This window comes from Plutella xylostella, chromosome 29 (assembly GCF_932276165.1).
Source record: "Plutella xylostella chromosome 29, ilPluXylo3.1, whole genome shotgun sequence".
Lineage (NCBI taxonomy): Eukaryota > Metazoa > Arthropoda > Insecta > Lepidoptera > Plutellidae > Plutella > Plutella xylostella.
Window position 1 is genome coordinate 2,409,215 of NC_064009.1, and position 20,243 is coordinate 2,429,457.

Here is a 20,243-nt window from a genome sequence, read left to right on the forward strand (position 1 = left end):
GTAATTGATGAAATACATAGACACATAATCTGGCGTATTATTCAACGGTCAAAAGGAAAAATAACTTTTATTGCACCAAAAATTGCTTATTGCTGTTTAGATTTTTAATGATTTGACACTAGCTGTCATCCAATACATTTTGTAGCTGTCCAAACGGGCCTCTTATATTTCGACGACTGTAACAAGAAGGTCTAAAAGTCTAAAGCGTAGAACGAAGCTCCTGGGTTTGATTCCCATGGAGTTATATGCAGGGCTCTTATGGATCGTTTTCTACAAATAAAATTCTACAAAGGCGAACTTAATGCTAGTAGCATTCTCTACTAGTTAACCTTTGGTGATGTTGGTATAGTGATTGGTAGTGCGATAATTTGCCAGACTTACAGAAAATAATGCATGTATAGGTAAGTACTTAAAAAAAAAAAAAAAAAAAAAAAACACGCACTCACGCCTTGTACTAATGTACTCCCTTGCGGGGTAGGCAGAGGTGCATTGCTGCACCCACTTTTCGCCAGAGTGTTATGTTAGTCCCAATGTAATAGGGGGCGGGCCTATTGCCATTTTACGGGCACATCCAAGACCCGAGAACAAATATCTGTGTTTAAACAAATATCTGCCCCAGCCGGGAATCGAACCCGGGACCATCGGCTCAGTAGTCAGGGTCACTAACCACTACGCCATTCGGTCGTCAGTAAGTACTTACTTATAGGAAAATAATATAATTATACTATAAACAGGTAGGTACATTGGGAATCGATTATTACATTGTTAGGCTTTAGGCTGTTTAGGCTGGAGATTGAAAAATAATGTACACCTTGAAAATAACGTCTCTAAAGGGGTAAAATAGCGGATTGAATGGATTGACAATGCTGTTAATTATTTTCCTATCTTACCTTACCTATACATATTACCTATAGGTAAGTACTAGCTTATGCATAGTACTTATTACCTACTGCATGCCTATGCTGATTAGATGAATAAAGTTAAGTAGGTGTAAGTATATTACAAATTATTAAAAAACTATGATGCACTACACAGATACGTAGATATTTAAAATCCCAACATAGATTCAAAATCTACGAACTTATAATATTACATACATACAATTAGTACCTAAATAATCGTGTTAAGAAAGGACTGGTGCTGCCATCTCTAGACACGTAAGTAAACTAAAAAATAATTATTATTAAAGTTTAGAGATATGATTTTATGATTTAAGAATAATAATTCTTATTAATGTTAACTATGTGAGAACTAGGTACCAATGCATTTTATTAAATCCATGAAAATCCAACCAATGCAGTACAAAAGACTTGATTATAACTAGTGGTGCCATCTTTGAATCGATATTGTAAGCTTTAGTAAAGCAATCATAACCTCAGAATAAAGAATACGGGATGTTCTGTGGTTTCATAACGTCAGCTGTCACAGTGACAGATGTCATTTGTACGCAGTGAAGTTAGCTCCAAATCGAATTTGGGATCGCGTACAGTGTTTCGCACCACAACTTTTATCAAAATTCCAGTTTTATTAGACAAAAATCATGTTATCCAGCCTTAGATCAGGAACCCAAAGCCTGGTAGGTATTTCTGAAATTGCAATGAAGCCGGTTGCGTTTACATTGATACCTAAATAATGCAATTATATAATATGGATTTGACACTTCTCTGCATCGTCGTTATCAAAATAAAATAATAGTTTATCGGTATTTCAGTGGCGATTTTCGTCCAGAGCTCTTCAGACGACCTCCAAACTGCAGCATGACAGCCTCTTTGTCCACCGTGACACCCCTGAGGACAACCCTGGAATCAAATTCGAATTCACCCCAGAAAACCAAAAAGTGAGTGTTCCTAACCTTGTTTGATTTTTGTTAAAGTTAATAATGAGGAGTTAATTACTTCAAGTGAGTGTGAAGCTTAAACACTATAAATCATGACTATTCAATATTTACGTTTCATTTACAGCAACATTGCAACATATTTTTCCTTCCGCATTCATAAATTCACTTTGTTTTTTTTCCAGCGTGCAGATGCCCTACTCAGCATATACCCCGAGGGTCACAAGCGGGCGGCCATGATCCCGCTCCTGGACCTGGCTCAGCGTCAGCACGGCGGGTGGCTGCCCATCTCCGCTATGCACAAAGTTGCGGAGATCCTGAATCTGCCACGCATGAGGGTTTATGAAGTTGCGACTTTTTACACTATGTTCATTAGGTATGGCTTTTTAAGTAATGCACACACATTTTAGGTATAGGAAAAGGTGGATTGGTGCATATACTTTTTTGCCAGTGTTGTGATTAGACCCAGTGCAATATGGTGCAAGCCTATTGCCTCGCACAATACAACCAATAACAAATATTTGTATTTTTTGTAAAATTTCGGCTTCTTAATTTTTCATGGCTTTTGTGTTTAGTTTCAACAAATGGAAAACCTTTGAATACCCAGCAAAGCCTACATTTGTATACTAAGACATTCATCAATACTGACAGTCTAAACGCTCTCATTCCAGGAAACCAATTGGCAAGTACCACATTCAAATCTGCACCACAACCCCATGTTGGCTGAGGGGGTCGGACGCGGTGCTGCAAGCCATCAAGGAGGCAGCTGGTGTTGAAGTTGGCGGCACCAGTGCTTGTGGGAAGTTCTCACTGTCCGAGGTAAGTGAGATAGATCACTGTAACTGATTTAGGCTGTATACAGAAAGAAAGTTCTAAACTTATAAGCACTTTTTTTACTAAGGATATTTTTCTGGCAAAGTATGAAAAAGTGTTTTTTTATAGTTTCCAGCTTTTTTTGTGTCTACAGCCTCACATATTGAATTAATGAATCATAGGCATTGCTTACAGAAGTTTTTTTGCTAATGGAAAGTTCCTTGTTGTCCTTGTCCTTTGTTGTACCTTGATTTTCACATTGAGTGAATGAATACGAAGTTTGCAGTAGATGTGATGTTTTCTTCTGTGGAGTTCCTAGAACTCCAGAATGAAAAGTCTAGCTTATTAAATGCCTGAATGAGTTACTAGTAATTATATGACTTAACCACATAGATGCCATGTTTGCTGCTACAAATTTCCTGTTGTCATTATTTTTTAAATTTATCAATTCATTAAACATTTCATTCACAATATTTCAGGTGGAGTGCCTGGGGGCCTGTGTGAACGCGCCTATGGTTCAAGTTAATGACGACTACTTCGTAAGTTAATACAAATATTCTCAGTTTTGAAGCCAATTGTTGACATAAATTGTTTATTTTCAAGTCAATGGACATTAGAAATTCACACCTTCATAATAATTTATCAAAGCTCGGGTTCGATTCTCGACGATATCACTGTGAAAAGCGGGTGCAGCAATGCACATTTGCCTATCCTAGTAATTAGCACAATGCATAAATGTTTGTTTAAGTAATAACAATCATTTTTTCATTTTACAGGAAGATCTATCAGTAGAAGACACCAAGGAAATTATTGAAAAACTAAAGAAAGACGAGAAGCCATTGGCTGGACCGAGGTACCTACATTTCTGTTATACTTACTATGTTTCTTATGCATACGTTCGGCGCACCCTGAGCATTCTGCGACCGACGCTAATCTGACTGGCCCATCCTTTCACCACGGGGATATAAACCCTATCATATTCTAGATTTATTGTTAATCACCGACACGATAAGTAGTAGATAATTTAGATGTGAACCTAATACCATCAGTGGTCCAGTAACTAGAGAATGTTGTGGTGGTGGTGGTGGTGGTAGGACATGGTCCAAGATTAGAGAGGCAGTACCTAAGTTCATAAGGCGATAAATGTTCATAGAATAGAATAATCTGGGTGCAAAGACTTTTTCTGTGCACGTGACAGATCTATATCTAGGACAACATCTAAAGTCTAGATAGAAAGTATCTCACAAGGAACTTATACTCATTAATGTTATCTAGACCCTGCGGCCCTGTAGATTCAGTTTGCGTGATGTGAATCGTGCTAGCATCGGTTAGGCGATACTCAAAAGGCGATTTGAGAAACATACTGATATATTTCTGTAATTTCTTAATTTCAGGAGCGGAAGGTTCGCATCTGAACCTCTCGGAGGACTCACGTCACTGTCGGAGGAGCCCAAAGGTCCCGGGTTTGGACTCCAGGACGCCCTGAAGTAATGGAAGACACGCGACGCGTTTTGTAAATTATTTAAGTTAATAGAAAACCTTTATTCAATAAATCACGATAGATTATTATAATTATGGTTTTTGGATTTTGTAATTTTTTGCAATATTAAATGATTAAGTAGGTATTAAGTACGGATTTGTGAGATAAAAAAACAGGAAGTTATTGTTAATTGTATCGTTTATACTTCTAGTCCATCTACATAGTCATGGAAAAGAAGCAACTGTAGTAAGAAACATTTTATATGACAATTAATGAAGTCATTAGTCGCCCACCTAACTAAATTAATTATAAAACCGGAAGAACCGGTTTTTACAATAATTAAGTAAATATTTATCTATTGTACTTACCTAGTATTTATTTCTTGGTGAATGTTATCTATTTCCGAGAACACTCGTTCGATTATGCAATGAGAGATAGCGAGTCTTATCTACTTCGATATCTACTTATTTTACCATTTTATTTCAGTTACAACGTTACAAGCGTAAGCAAAACATGTTAGCCACGCGTATTTTAATAAACTTAAAATAGTTTTAGTGTGACTGAATAGGTAACTTATTACTTCTATGTTTTACACCATGTGGATATAGTTAAAGTACCTAAAGGGAGTAAGTGGAAAAGTGAGTTTTTTGTGATAATGTGTGTAAAATTATAGGTGAATAGCGCTCAGCTGTGTATTGTGATTGTGTGTCTGTGTAAAAGTTGTGTAAAATGCGGCGGCAAGATTTTTGGAATGATTTCAATAATTTTTCCGAAGTGGGCTACGTTCAAGTTCCTATTGCGGAGCCTGTACCTGTAGATTCGAAGAAAAAACATAAAGTAAGTATTAACCTACATTTGTATTTATGTTTCGTTCTATGCAGATAGTTTTTTTCTGCGTATTAGGTACTTACCTACCTAGTTTACCTACCTCACACCTACCTAGTTTACCTACCTCACATCTACCTATATAGTAAGATTCGTTCGTTGGTTCAGAAAAATTGTGAAGTCACAAACTAATAAATATCATAGAAAAAGCTTGGCATGGATTCATAGTTACTATAATACGGGATATGCACAAAGTGGGCCAAGTGCATGGACATACTTGCTATAAGTAGGTATACTTAACAAATAAATATCTAACTACATAGTATAGTGCCACAAACTTATCTGTTCCGGTGAGAGCGAACTAAATTGGTCCATATAATCTATGTCATGTCAATATGAAATTCATTAGTAAGTAATGAGGTATGGACCAATTTAGTTCGCTCTCACCGGAACAGATAAGTTTGTGGCACTATACCAACCAGTATAATACAAAGTACTCTGTGGTACCAACTCAGCAACCATTATACATTCAAGGAACATACTTCAACATACTACATAGGTACTTCTGTAACGAAAAGCCATGATTACACCGAGTAGAGTGTCCTAATTAGAAAAGTCTTTAAGTATTAAGTATGTTCCTTGGGCGAGACAGTATCCTGAGCCTAGCACTCGTTTTATTAGCCGAGGATACTGTCTCGTCTCTCTACTCAGTATTAGGTTAACATAGTTTATTTGCTCGGTGGTATCAAGGGTATTAGGTACACCCGTTATTCCGTTCGTCGTCGCGTCGTTGGGTAGAGTAAGTATGATTAAAACAGAATAAAGTTATTGAAGATGGCGGTCAAAGAAATATACCTAGTTAAATAAAAAAACTAAATAACCATTGCGTTATTCAGTTATAAATTTAAACTGGTTATTTTCATACAAAGTACCTACCGATATGAAAGAAAATGATCATTTATAAAAAAAGGTAGACTGTTGGGGTAAAATTTCCTTTGCCTTCCAATCACAGAAAACATTCCAATACTTTCATTTCACTGCCTTCTCCAGCCAACTTCGTTACGTTCAATTTAATTTCATTCGGTCAAAACTGTCAAAAAAATGTCAGTTGAGTGATTTTATTGCGGACGTGTGTTGTATCTTTCGTGGTAAAAATGTCCTTCGAGGCTTAAATACCGCTGAAGTATTGAGTTAACGATGAAAAGTAGCCCCTCGCGTAAATATGAGAATTTATCCAACGAACAACTTGGACGGGACAGCGACAAATACTCCATAGGAAGCCAGGACACGGCGAGTGTGGTTAGTTGCTGAAAATATTGATTTTGTTTGTGTACCTTTTATATTGTTATCGATTAATTTCTCTTATTATGTTGAGTGCTAGTCACTGCAGCTGCTTTGGAGGCGTGACGTCACATAATGATCATTTCACCCCTGACGAAACGTCCCACTAATTCAATCCACTCATCAATACGCCGACACGGCGAATTGGAGAGTTTTCTAGATATTATGAGAGTTCTAGACGCTAGGTATGACCTAGATTGTTTTCAGATGCGCAGAAATATTAGGCTTTTGTTTGTATGCGGCCCAGATATTTAAAATTCTGCTTTTAGGCAGGTATCTAGTAAGCAAGTACCTACTTCTATGACATGCAAGCAGAATATTCTAGGTAGCCGCATCTACTCTTACTTTCTCCCGTCACATGAACGATTTTAAAAGTGAATACAGATACTGTGAAAGTTTTTTTACCTACAGATGCATTGGTGGTTGCAAATTAGTCACCTGTTTCGTCAATTCAGACAAGGTGGCTGACCTTATTTCTGACTATGCATTTATGTACTTACCATAATAATACAGAATCTTATGATGTATGGACCGTAAATAACCGATGGCCAATGCTGATTATTTTACATAGGATATTTTCTTATAATGTCTTTAGCTATTGGATGATGCTACACTCAATAGATATAATAATATACAGAAAGAGATTTCAAATAGTACAACTTTTTATCTATAAATTATTCATAAATTCAGATTCTTATAAAGTTTTGATCTGTCTCTTTTCTATAAGCAACTTTTTGATGGTGATCAAAAAACATAGTTTCGGCATAGACTAATGGTTTCAGTTTAGAACCGGCTTTAGACATAGAATAAAACCAGGAGAGATTGAGGAGTTGTAATCATTCGTATGTAAACAACTTAATATTGTGTAAAAAAGGTAATAATTACTGTAAAAGTTAAATAAAACTAGTCCAGTTTAAATGTGTACAAAATTGAGAGTGTGGCATTGACTTATATATTACTAGCGTAAGGACAGGCCCAACCGTTCTAGAAAATGACACCCTCGCGTTGGCCCTAAAATCTCATAAATCTGTCATAATTTGTATGAATTAGGGCCAGCGAGCGGGTGCTATTTTCTTATGACAATACGTTCAGACGGGCGTATCCTTCCTTTTGAAATCATTGGAGTGTGGTTCTTTATTTCAGTAAGTATGGATTAGTAATGGTAAGATTTGTTTTAGAGTTCTAGTGACTATTGTGTTGTGGTAGTGAGAGCAAGAAATGTTTAGTAAACTCTGTATTATTTTTGAACTCTAATGCAAAACAAATGTATTCTTAAAGCTACTTCTTGGTACACTTGTTTTTCTGACGTAAATTAACATTCGGATGACTAATGCTGTTCTTAAAATTAATATTTTAATGAGATTATAATCTTATTCAACCACTATTACTATTACCCTGAAATTTTATTAATTTGTAATATATTTTTCATATATTTGTCACTGTAAGTGATGAATTGATGATGATAATAACACCAAATTGGTCTAGGTTGATTCGCAGGAGTCGCAGGGTACCTACATGATATCTCATGTTTTAAATGGCTATTTAGATTAATGAACATAAGTATAAAATACACTACTGCTGGTTTACAAATTACAAGAATACAGATATCATATAAATGTTACTAGAGTTTATGTCTAGGTATAGTATTTATTATAGTGTAAGGAGGTATCTTAGTACCGAAACTTCTTAATGTTGGAGTAAGAGCCCGGCCCGTGCAGTTCAAGACACAGACATATATGACACTAGATGCCACAAATGCACTCATTTCTATAAAAAACGGCGCGTACCGAAATTTGTATAGGACTTATTATTTTAGACAAACTGATAATATGTATATGATAATGGCAGAACTAAAATGTACCAGCCAAAAGTATAATTTTTTTTTCAACCTTTTGTCACGCGCAAATTTGGGGTATCTAGTGTCATATATGTGGTTCAAGCCCTAAACCTATCCAGCCAATCATACCAGTCAATCATAGCCCACTCAGTGATATTACGACTATGAGAGATGCATCTTTTGTTCTCACATCCCGATCGTTTATAGCCCAGCATCCGTCATAAGCGCATAACATAAGTAGCGGTCATTAACTTTTTTCCACGCAAATCTACGCGGTAATCTCAATTAAGTATACACAATTAGTATTTCAGTTCAGTTCAGTAGTTGTTACTGAGTCGCCGTGTAGTTTACACGTATTTTTTCAGGCGATTTTTTTTTTAAATTAACGATCTAACGGTTTAGGCTGAGCGGCCGTGTGACTGATGTGATACATATTACAACGGATTTTGGTCAATTTATAAATTATTTTGTTCTCTATAAAGGAGGAAACATCATGGGGTGTAAAGTGAGTCGTTTAAATGAAAATTATACCTGTAGAGTTGAAACAGATGAATCTAATGCGACTAACAAATCAGATGTTTAGGCTTAAACAGATGACCATTCACTCTCTAAAAATTCGAAATTTGAGTAGGCACCTATATTAATTGAATATCTTAGCGTTTCGATGACAAACACTACAGCTATAGGCACCTACTTGCTACACTAAGGTTTATCACCGTGGTGAAAGGATTTTTTTTAACAAACGATTACTGAGTGTGTGTGTTTGTGTTTCTTGTTTTGTGATGACTGAGTAATCTGAATATGTCTCTCGCACATTTCCGATATTGACATAGTGAGATGGGTCATTGTTAAGACCAATAGCATCGAAGTAATAAATTGCGTGCATTACTTGGACCAATAGCAAGGACGTTTTTAACATCGTGCGGATTTAATCACGCACGCGCTATTGCACGCAATATGCACAAGCGACCCGCGTGCATATCCCATGCGTTACAATGAATACTTGTATGAAAATAACACTTGAGCTTGTCACGCGTGCGGGGCAATCCCGCGTGCGTGATGAAATCTGCACGATGTTAAAACACCCAGAGGCAGGAAAAAAGTTTCAGTACTCTGTTAAAAAAAATTAGGTAAATAGCCACTCAGATAAGCTTCATCCGCTGACTGCCTACGTCACACGCCTTCGTTCACCCCATAGAACGTGACCTGTAACTAACCAAGCTACTTCTTCTGCAGCACTCGAGTCCGGAGGAAGGCGGCGGGAAGCCCGAGAGCCACCCGGGAGCCGGCGATATGTGGATCAGCGCCGTGGAGAGCTCCATACTGTCATGGGAGGAGGTGAGACTTATTATAAATAAAAACTTTTTCCGAATTTTGGGATAACAAGTAGCCTATGTGTTGATCCAGGGTCTCAGCTAACTCCATACCAAATTTCGTTAAAATCGGTTCAGCCGTTTTGACGTGAAGAAGTAACAAATATACACACTTTACACACTCCTAAACATTCGCATTTATAATATTAGTAGGATTAATATAAAGTACAATTGGTGCGGTTAAAGAAGGAATATGGAAATAGAGAGATGTGCTTACGTGTGAGTGGCAAAGGATTTTTTTTCTCATTGTCTTAAATGCCTTTTCCACTGGTAGGTGTCATGGGGAATATAAACATTATCCCATAGTACACAATTCTTCGTCCGAGCGTGTGTTTGCAATAAACGCACGGACAGGCTTCAAGCGGGTCTGGGAGTGGGTCACCAGCCGTATCCCGCCCGCTATTCCATTATACCTTTAGCTAAAGACATATGCTACATAGATAGAGCAAGATAGCGTGAGTCTGTCTGTCATTTTCCGATTGTTTCTTCATCTGAACGGGTTATAAATGAATCATCCTCCTAATCAGCCAAGAATCGTTCACAGCTGGACATAATCCTCTCGTTGGAGCCACATAAAATTCTGCCTTCTGCCTTATGCTTTTGACTTCCAACTTCTATGACAGGCTACCTATTTGAGGTCGTCGGTCCAGCGGGTGGGAACGAAATTGTGAATTAACCGTCGCAAAATCTCGATTTAGGATTGCTTTGAGCTGCTACTTATTTATTTCTATTATTATACTAGATGCATTTACAGTTATTGTTTACAAGCAAACAACAAGAAACATCTGTGTCTATATAAATACATTATTTGCAGTAATTTCTTTGAATCAGTTGAGAATGTAACGTTTACAGTTACACCAAGAAAATGAGTCTTTCTCATCCAAAATCTGTTCGAAAACCACCCTTACTGTTTTATCTATTTTCTTCATACTGATGTAGCTATGAATACAAAGGACGGCACGAACATTTATTTATGTATAATCCAAAATAGTAACTTTGAATTGTGCAAATCATCATGACCGTAGTGCCTCTATTCTGATGCAAAAATTACTGTCAATGTTATGGTTAAATATGATTTCTATGCTTTAATGCCTCCAATTATAAAATAATAAACTTAATAACCTAATAAAATGTTCATAATGCGGAAATATCTAAGATCTAATCTGAAGCCATGCAAAATATATTTCAAGTTAGGAATGTTTAGAGCGCTAAAAATCTCATTTATTTTTAAATGGACTGTCAATTGTTTATTTGTCTGCAAATGATCTCATTGTATTAAAATATCTATAATAATGTGAGCAAGCTGTTGGTTGACCAAATAAATACAAAATAATTATTACCACTATTCACAAAACGACTTATATTCACAAAACGACATGATGTAGGAACGTGCGTTAAGCGTGTTTATCTACGTCGATAAATATGCTATGCCTCCCGGTATTGGATTTTTATTATGACATGAAACTTATCCACAGCAATGATGAAAGGAAATTATTTGTTACTTGCTTATATTCAAAATTCCATGTTATCCTCTCCTTAACTATTCAACAATTCGTACCGAATTCAATACACTTTGGAAATTATTAATCAGCTGTTCCTTAGCTCAGCTGGCTAGTGAATAAATTAACAAATTACAAATTTATGTTTGATAACTTATTCTCCTGGGAAACTAGAGATTAAATAATGTCTTGCTGTTGATTATTAAATTTGTTTAAAGCTGCTGCCGTATTGTAGAATCCATGTTATTGTAAATTCTTTATAGAAATAATTTTGAATCTCTGGAGTTTGACTTAGCCTACTTTATAAATTTGGTCTAAGTACTCGGATTATATCGCTTCGCTTTAAAAGATTTTACCTTGGGGAATTCTGTGTTAAAAATGCCTTGTTTATGTGTTTATCTATGGTGTCAGTATTATACATACATACATAAATAAGCTCACGACACGCCTGTTATCCTCGAAAGGGTAGTCAGAGGTGACTCGCAAGCGAGCAACCCACTTTTCGCTGAGGTACATTTGTAGTTTGTTCTCACGTTCGAGAGCTGTATCACTTAGGGCAGTGTTTGTCAACCTTTTTCATGACGCGACCCCCCTGGTATTAAAAAATGTTTCGCGACCCCCTTGACCCTTCGGTTTTTATTAACATGTAGGTATAAAGGGGCCAAATTTTTTTTTGGGTTTTGTTTTATCGGCTCCCATATAAAAAGTCCTAAATATAGTCAAAGTATCTTAATAGTTATGTTAAATACAGGGTGTTGCAAAAAGGGTATACTCACTAAGCCGACACCTACATGTGCAATTGTGCATCATGTTCATGGTATATCTGTCGCAGGCAACTGGTTTAATTTCCTGTTTGATTGAACCACTAGCCCGTTCATTGGATGGCGCTATTCAGTTGTATGACTAAAGGACAACTCGTCAAGTCGTTGATTGTAACGTTCGACGTCTTGACTGAACGTCATTTAGCGAAGTCGTTGAATGGGATATAGTATAGCAACTTTGTAATGTCTGGTTAGGGTGAACATCACCAGACAAGGGTCAACAAAAAGACTATGTTACAAAGCTCTTATCTCACAAATTAACTAAACAATAACAATAAACGTACCTTCATATTGTTGTTCATAATTATCCAGTTTCGCCACTTTTTTTCTTTGAAACTATCCGCCCGCGGCGTAATAATAGGTAAATCCATGTTGTCACACTATTTTAACACAAATAACGCACTTTAACCTTTCCTATGCCGAACAGCCGCGCACACATGTAACCGCCGTCTGCCGGCGCTTTTTGACAGTAGAGAGCGCCCGCGCGGGAATCACATTTATATGAATATTTGGGTATTATTGTTTGGTACTCAATAATGTATCGATTGTAATTTATTGTCAGATAGCTAATGAACATGTTACAATGAATTTTATTGGTTATAATAGTTTTATTTGATTTCTATAGGTCATTGATTACAGATTTTTACTTGAAACTGCACCCATCACAGAAAAATACCTCTATTTCAATATAATTTTAGTTTCAATCCAGGTTTTTTTATACTTATTATTTGAAGAGATTATATAGCTATCAACTGATATCAATAAAGTATAAACTCTAGAGGAAATAGATTCATAATTTATATTTTGAAAACAGACTATAATTTGCTTTATTTCAAAAGACTCCATTTTTTGTACATGTGCATGTGTGCGTGACAAGAGCTTGCTCCAGTGCGCCGTGTGCCAGATCTGTCCCAAATCAAGGGTGTTCACTTTTGATGAAATAAAACAAGAATGATAATATTTTTATAATGTTTCGTATTTTAGCATACTAAATTATAAAAACTTAAACGTAAGTTACTTACTGAATCATATTTACTTATTTGTTAACCTACTTTCAACAAATATGATAATATAAATATATACATATATAAATACATATATTTATTTATATAAATAGGACAGGTGATCACCCTCTCAGACTCATCTACACATCGATATCATTCTAAAGAGCCTAAACTTCACGTTCACTAGAGCGATGATCCTAAAAAATAAAACACGCTGTATAACAACCCAACGCACTTCGTGTACATACACGAGCGGCGGCCATTTTGTTTGCGTATGTGTGTGTGTGAATTTTGGATGCACCTTGATAAATATTGATTTTCTCTAATATTTTGGCTATTTATTGAATAAACCGATATAAATATGTATTATCAATAAAATTATCTTTATAAATGAAATAAATTATTTATTGATGTTTTTACATAACAGTGTAGAAAATAGTTTACAAAGTTACGCACCCTTCAGGCAATAATGCGGTACAATTTTAGATCGATAAAAACTAGATTTTTTGTATTTTTTTATACTATTGATTTATCAATATACCTTCAAAATTGAATAAATAACAAAAAAACATAGTATTTACTTACCTTTTGACGTTTTTTCCATACGAAATCACTATTTTATTACCAACAGTCGCGAGTACAAGGACTGTTCAAGGTACCAAAATTTGAATTTCGCGCTACTAGTAAACAAGTGAAGTTTTTGACTCAATGAATGTTGTCGATGGTTGTTTCATTCATATAGAATAAATTAAAGGTGATTTCATACTCTATTTCATGGTAATTAATAACTAAAATCGCAAAAATCGCGATGAACTGCTCTTGGGACAGATCTGTCACTAGGCAGACAAGGGGGGTTGGGACAGATCTGGCACACGGCATTCTAGAGGTTAAAACTAATTTATTTGCAAAAAACTAACAATATAGGTGCTTTTTGTGTCAGCTGTTACCTGTTAGACGCCATATTTGTTTTATTCACCACCTGACTGATTTTAAGTCAGCTAACTAGTTGGACGTTTTGTGACGCTTGTACAATCAACGTTCGGCCTAGTCATACAACTGAACAGCGCCATCCAATGAACGGGCTAGTGGTTCAATCAAACAGGAGATTAAACCAGTTGCCTGCGACATATCTAAGCCCAAAAATGAAATCAGAATTATATTTTAAAACTTGCGGAAAAAATACCCTTGTTGCAACACCCTGAATAATTCAATTCTGTTATTATTATCAGCCTCTGGATTCCCTTTGAAAAATCTGAGAAGAGTTGTTAATTTATACGTAATTTTGAAAACCATTATATTTTAATACATTTAATATTATTACTTATTATTTTCTGCACTCATTGGAAGCAAAAATGACCTGAACCAAAAAAACAATCAAAAAACCTTCTCTAATTTAATAATTTACGCTGAGAGGCAAGATGAGGTAAGAGTAGACTCGAGCTAATTGTAATCTTCTTCTGTATGTAGGTATCAACAAAAGATTTCTCGGGAAAGCTACAGATTTTGGCCAGATTTAGGGCCAGTTTTTTGATCCCTAGTTAACTCAACCATTGGTCAAAAATGCCTCCTACCATTAGTTTAAATCCAACAAAATTCGTATGGAGCTGTCATGTTTGACAAGTGACTTGACTAATGGTTAAAGTTGACCACGGATCAAAAAACTCGGCCTTAGTAGTAGTTTGCTATAAAAATCCATGCTCGCAAGGATGGAGTAAAATGCTTATGATCGCTGATCTATCTATTAGAAATATTAATTAAATTAATTGTCTTTATAGTATTTTTCACTTAAGTACCCAGTTTTTTCGACCTCTGGCGACCCCCCTACAGAAGCTTCGCGACCCCCCAGGGGGTCGCGACCCACAGGTTGAAAAACACTGACTTAGGGTATACATACATCTAGGATCTAGATTAATCTCCTGTTTCTCCCGCCAGGTGGCAGCGCGTTTGAACGTGGACGTCCGCCGCGGCCTCTCGTGGCGCGAGGCCAACGACCGCATGAACTTCGTGGGCCCCAACGAGTTCCACGTGAAGGAGGAGGAGCCGCTCTGGAGGAAGTACATCGAGCAGTTCCAGAACCCTCTCATACTGCTGCTGCTGGGTGAGTTAATACCTGAAGTAATGAGGAGTTTGGAGGGATGTACCAACCAGAAGTTAGGAAACCAGTCGACGGCGTAAAAGTTGCAAGCGCTCTATATTGCCGCCGTATCCTGCCCCACCATGCCCACCTTGCCCTATCCTGCCCCAAAATGGCTACGTCCATGCTGCCAGCATACTACATACAACGTGGAATTTAGGAGACCAATCGACTGCCTCAAACTCGCAAGCGTCGTAGCCTGCCTCACTGTGGCTAGGCCCATGGACCTAGCAAAGCATGTTTCGCGCATGCTATACTAGGTGAGATTTAGGAGACAAGTCGAACGCCTCATACTCATACGGTGGGGCACCTTAGCTACGACCATGCTGACAGCACACAGGGTGGGATTTCATCAGTGAACCTGGTAGCCGCGAGGGTTTCTACGTAAAAATTGTATGTCGTTTTCCGCAAAACTATACGGTTTTTTTCCGACTGCCGGAGGAGGAGGGTAATGTTTTTTTCCTCTTTGGATAGCATTTGATTTCGACACAACACACAACTTACTGCTGCTGAATCTGTTTAGAGTCTGAGTAAGTTTACCACACTTAACTGAAAAATAAACAAAACGCTATACGGTATAGTGTATTACGTAATCTTCAATAAATAATGAATACTTACCCATTTCATTCAGCGAACCATATAATTTGGGAATGGCCCTTATGGGAAAACCATTCGGTTATACCCCATTCCAATAGCGAGTCTCTTTAAAGATTCAACCAAGACATACTTTTGCAACATTTCCTATTTTTTATTATTACTTAATTAGGTATGTATCTTATAACAGCAGACTCAAAATAGCGTGGCATACTTTTTGGGATTCTTGGTATGTGCGTTTTGGTACTGGCCAAACGGGACAGGTAAACAAAAAAAAACCAAATTATTAACTTTCACATTTATAAATCACCATAATACTCATAAAAATTACAAATCTTAACAGGTCAAATATTATGAGGTTCAGCGTATTTCATTGAAACAACTAATTTAACATGAAAAAGAAATACTAGGTAGTATAATATGATGCTTCCTTGCGAGCTAGGCAGAGGTACTATCGAATTTGCGGTAAGAATTAGGTTCCTTAGTTTGTAGTCTAACTGCCACACTATTTATCTATTTGTTTGTCCAATTTAGGTAATAGCTCTTATCAAAAATCAATACTTTTGACCGACCACGTAATTAATTTGATAGACTTCGAACTTCTTCAAATCTATCTAACTACCATTAGGTACATACTCACAACAGTCTACTTCATTAAAAGCTGTCTAGTGTCTACTTTCATTAACGACCTTTCCAATTAATTCTTGTTCTTTGTTGTGCCTAGCTTTGTTCCATCTCGGTGTGAAAATAATGATCTTGATAGCGCCTACTACCGTGAAAGCTTTTAGGAAGCTCTGGATTTAGAAGCTTGAATAGTCTTCACCATCATAGGCCCTCATGCACTAATGGACTACTAACTCTTCGGGTACTTTTCCATCAAATTATAATAGATCTCTCATAAATTGTATTGAATAACGCACACGAAGGACTAAATGTACCCCGTATATTATAAGAGATGTCTGTGCATCCACGGACAAATAGTACCCTGGGGGACAGTAGTACCTCGTCTGAGCATGCCTTCGAGGAACGCCACAACACTGTCCTGTCGTAAAATCGGAAAGTTTAATACTAACGAGATAGAGGCATGCATGGCTCGCACAGCAGCGCACTGAAACTTCGTCAATAGACCTTAGTCCTGGGCCTTCCTAACGTATTTTCTAAGTCATTAGTCCTGTCCTGTGTCCTGTGGGATAAATACCTCAGTCATCGGTTCTTCGGCAGACACAACCCTCCACCGCTACTTCCACTTCCACTTTTTACGGTGTGTCATTTCATATAACACCATTTATGCATCATGCCTTCGTAGTAATTTCTGTCACACCACTTAACCCAGCACCTACCGGTTTGTAAGTACCAGGCACTTGTGGCGTGCCTCTAATAATTGTCAGTTTACTTAGCCACGGGGTCAGTGGCTTGGCTCGCCCGAACGAGTTGCTTTATTCTCGAATGCCACAGTTTATGTGGTTTCGTGTGCGATGGTTTTGTAGACTCGAATGAGTATTATTGTGAAGTATGGCGAAAATATGAAACTAGATACTCTATTACTAGACACAACCTCTTTCGGCATACCTACATTACTTAGCACACTGCATTTATACATAAGTACTAATCTATTCTACAGGGTGTTGCAAAAATGGTATGCTAAGCCGAAAGGGGGTGACTCAGGGGGTCATCCTGAACAACTTTTTTAGTTTTGGAAATTTTACTTTCGGCTTAGTATACCCTTTTTACAACACCCTGTATATGGACAGAAAGATTTACCTAACAATTCTAAGAAGTAAAAATATGAATATAAATAATGATGTGGAAAACCTTTATAAAATTATTTAGGTACTCAATCTAGATTATGAAGTAAGATCGTATATGACACTAAACCAGCACTAAACATCAAACTCCATCCGATTGCGTCACCGACCGTAACCGGCAATAAACTATAATTTTCCCCGTGATTATTTCTATACAATACGGAAACATACCTACAGAAATGCTGAAAGTTATTACAGTCCGTTGTATTGTTGTCAAACAAACAACGTATAACATCGTAATTGTGATATTTATATCTCTATCAAGGATATTTTAGCATTAGGTAAAGTACCTGAAGCGGTAGGCTGTATTTACTGGGCTTGCATTATACTGCTACAGTTTAAAACTGTGAATAAACAACACTGACGCTAAAGATAGAGAAACAACAAAATGTCCCTGTCCGTATTGCAGACCTAAATATCATCATCAGCCAATAATCATCCACTGCTGGACATAGGCCTCTCCCAAGGAGCGCCACAACACTCAGTCCTCGGCCTTCCTCATCCAACCACTACCCGCCACACGCCTAAGGTCGTCAGTCCAGCGGGCAGGAGGGCGTCCCACGCTGCGTTTGCCTGTTCGTGGTCTCCACTCGAGAACTCGTACTAAATATGTTCGACTTTATTTATCAATTATTGGCTAAATACCTACATAACTACGCTAGAGAAAGTACTTACCTAGCCATTGTATAAGGTACCTATACTATTATGTAAAATGTTTTCCTTTCCTGAATAAATATTTTCATTTCAAAAACTACCTAATTTATTCAACCAACTCATGTTCGAAGTCATTCAATGTAGGATGGATCCATACTATCCATAGCAATAATAATGCTTATTAATTCGACCTTCGTATAAATAAGTGCTCTTTAATAATGTCAAATTTACATGGATATGTATTGTAAAAGATATTATTAACGGTGGCAATTTCCTTTGTCGGCTTATATTTCTGTTTTTTTTTCATGAGCTACAGATACGTAACAGAGTTTTGAAATAACTGGTCTTATTCAGATAGTATTTAATTAACGTTATTATCAAATGTAATTTACAGAACCATGTTTTCATGGTGTGCTTGTGACGCAAATGTCTCAGTAGATTGGTATCTGCAGAAATTTTATCATAATTAATAATCATAACTTCATAACTATCATTCATAAAAGTAGCCACTGCATGGTCTTCAGATGTTATTTAATGTTATCATCATCAGTTTAGAAACATCACATGAGTCATCATCTAGCAACAAACTTGTATGCTGGACCTATCACAAGGATGCCACAATACTATAGGGTGAGAATCTTCGTGAACTTGCATTGATACAAAGCGAGCTAGGCGCCAAGCGCGCAATGTGGCCGTTCACGAAGATTCTAGAAATCTAGAACGTTCGTTTACTCGCTTGGTGACTCACTAAGCGCTAAGCAAACTTCCTGCCTGTGCGGACGTAGCCTTAAGCTGCCTGTCCACCAGTGTGGAGCGAGGGAGCGGAGCGGAGAAATTGACCAATGAGATTGCATAAAAACTCCGCTCATGTTATTTGCGCTCCGCTCATTGGATGATTTTTACCTGCACCGTTCCGCTACCCCGCTCAGCACCCTTAAGGCGAAGCTCGCGGGAAAAACTATTTAGTATCCGATATTAAAATCACGTGTTACTTCTTTCCAGGCTCAGCGTTCGTGAGCATCTTCATGCGACAATACGACGACGCCATCTCCATCACGGTGGCCATCATCATCGTGGTGACCGTCGCATTCGTGCAGGAGTATAGATCCGAGAAGTCGCTGGAAGAGCTGAATAAACTCGTGCCGCCATCTTGTAATTGGTGAGTTTCAAAGTACGATTCGCGAACGATGAAAAAGTTCCAGTGACCATAGCACAAAATTACTCCTAAACGGAAAAGACTAGATTAATGACGCGATCTGCAATATTGAAGTAAATTTTACAGCGTCATATTGAAGTAAATATTTTGATCCAATTGTAAATGAAAGGTTTTAAAAAGTTGGCGTCATTTGGTGTCTACATTTCTCTTGTCATGTTTTAACTTTTTCATTGCTATGCTACTTAATGCTACATGGAAGTGTATCATAGTTATTGGCTTGTAATCGCCCCCTACGAGACATAGCATTGACTTTTTGAATTAAGCGCCAGAATACTCTTTTCTCGGCCTTCCTTGTCCAAACTTTGCTGTCCATTCAGCTGGCTAGCCGTGGTCTGCACTCAAAAACTCTTAAATCCCAAGAGTTATCAGTTAGTTAATTACAACGGCCAATCAATTTCCGTTATCGAATTTTCTTGAATTTTCTGTGGTGTAATCAATATTGAGATTCCAACCGAACGTTATCATATTATGCATGAAATAAACGAAAGAAACAATATCGATTTATAAAGCTATGCATCCGTAGCGACAGTGATAAAAGGTCCAACCATGCAAAAATCATTATTTTGATTTATTTATAATGTGGATTTATTACCTATTATTATCATAATTTATCTTTAAATAACACGTATTGTTATCTTACCACACTGCCATAAATAACATAGGAGTTGAATCATAAATATCTCTACATCGATATCGAAATCAGGAAAAACCTATATTTAGGTATACACACTTTATACACTCGTGTTTTTTAAAACATACCTACATTATTAAAATGTATAAGTTAACCATAACAATGTAGTCTTCATGGTCTTTTTTTTCACCTGATAACGTGACATTATGAGAACTTGTGCATAAAATTATAAGCTGAATTGTCGTTTAGTATGTGCGGTACGTAAGTTCATGGTTCATTAGGTGGATCCGACTCGAAGGACCATTTTAAGTTCCTAATTTAATGTATTGAACTCCTGTTAAACTTATGAATGCAATGCGGGTTGTAGTTGATAAACGATAAA

The 20,243-nt window shown here is 37.0% G+C and overlaps 2 protein-coding genes across 2 annotated transcripts in view; both read left to right on the forward strand.

Moving 5' to 3' along the window:
* Window positions 1–1,416: 1,416 nt before the first annotated feature.
* Window positions 1,417–4,219, forward strand: LOC105391531 (probable NADH dehydrogenase [ubiquinone] flavoprotein 2, mitochondrial). The gene is made up of 7 exons (XM_038115712.2): window positions 1,417–1,576; window positions 1,712–1,837; window positions 2,020–2,210; window positions 2,506–2,653; window positions 3,127–3,186; window positions 3,424–3,500; window positions 4,042–4,219. Exons 1-7 carry the CDS (start codon window positions 1,541–1,543, stop codon window positions 4,136–4,138), a joined length of 735 nt encoding a protein of 244 aa, XP_037971640.2. The 5' UTR covers window positions 1,417–1,540; the 3' UTR covers window positions 4,139–4,219.
* A 1,819-nt stretch (window positions 4,220–6,038) lies between these two features.
* LOC105394607 (calcium-transporting ATPase type 2C member 1) overlaps window positions 6,039–20,243 on the forward strand; it is a 28,409-nt gene continuing 14,204 nt past the window's right edge. Inside the window, exons 1-4 of the mRNA XM_048631527.1 lie at window positions 6,039–6,251; window positions 9,367–9,468; window positions 14,760–14,925; window positions 19,017–19,173. Of these exons, the coding sequence (XP_048487484.1) occupies window positions 6,150–6,251; window positions 9,367–9,468; window positions 14,760–14,925; window positions 19,017–19,173 (527 nt within the window). The 5' untranslated portion in view covers window positions 6,039–6,149. The remainder of the gene's footprint in view (window positions 6,252–9,366; window positions 9,469–14,759; window positions 14,926–19,016; window positions 19,174–20,243) is intronic.

Coding starts and splice junctions, on each gene's coding strand:
- LOC105391531 (XM_038115712.2), top strand. CDS start 1,541: ATGTTATCCAGCCTTAGATCAGGAACCCAAAGCCTG. Junction 1,838..2,019: donor TCACCCCAGAAAACCAAAAA/GTGAGTGTTCCT, acceptor TTTTTTTTCCAG/CGTGCAGATGCCCTACTCAG. Junction 2,211..2,505: donor TTTTACACTATGTTCATTAG/GTATGGCTTTTT, acceptor CTCTCATTCCAG/GAAACCAATTGGCAAGTACC.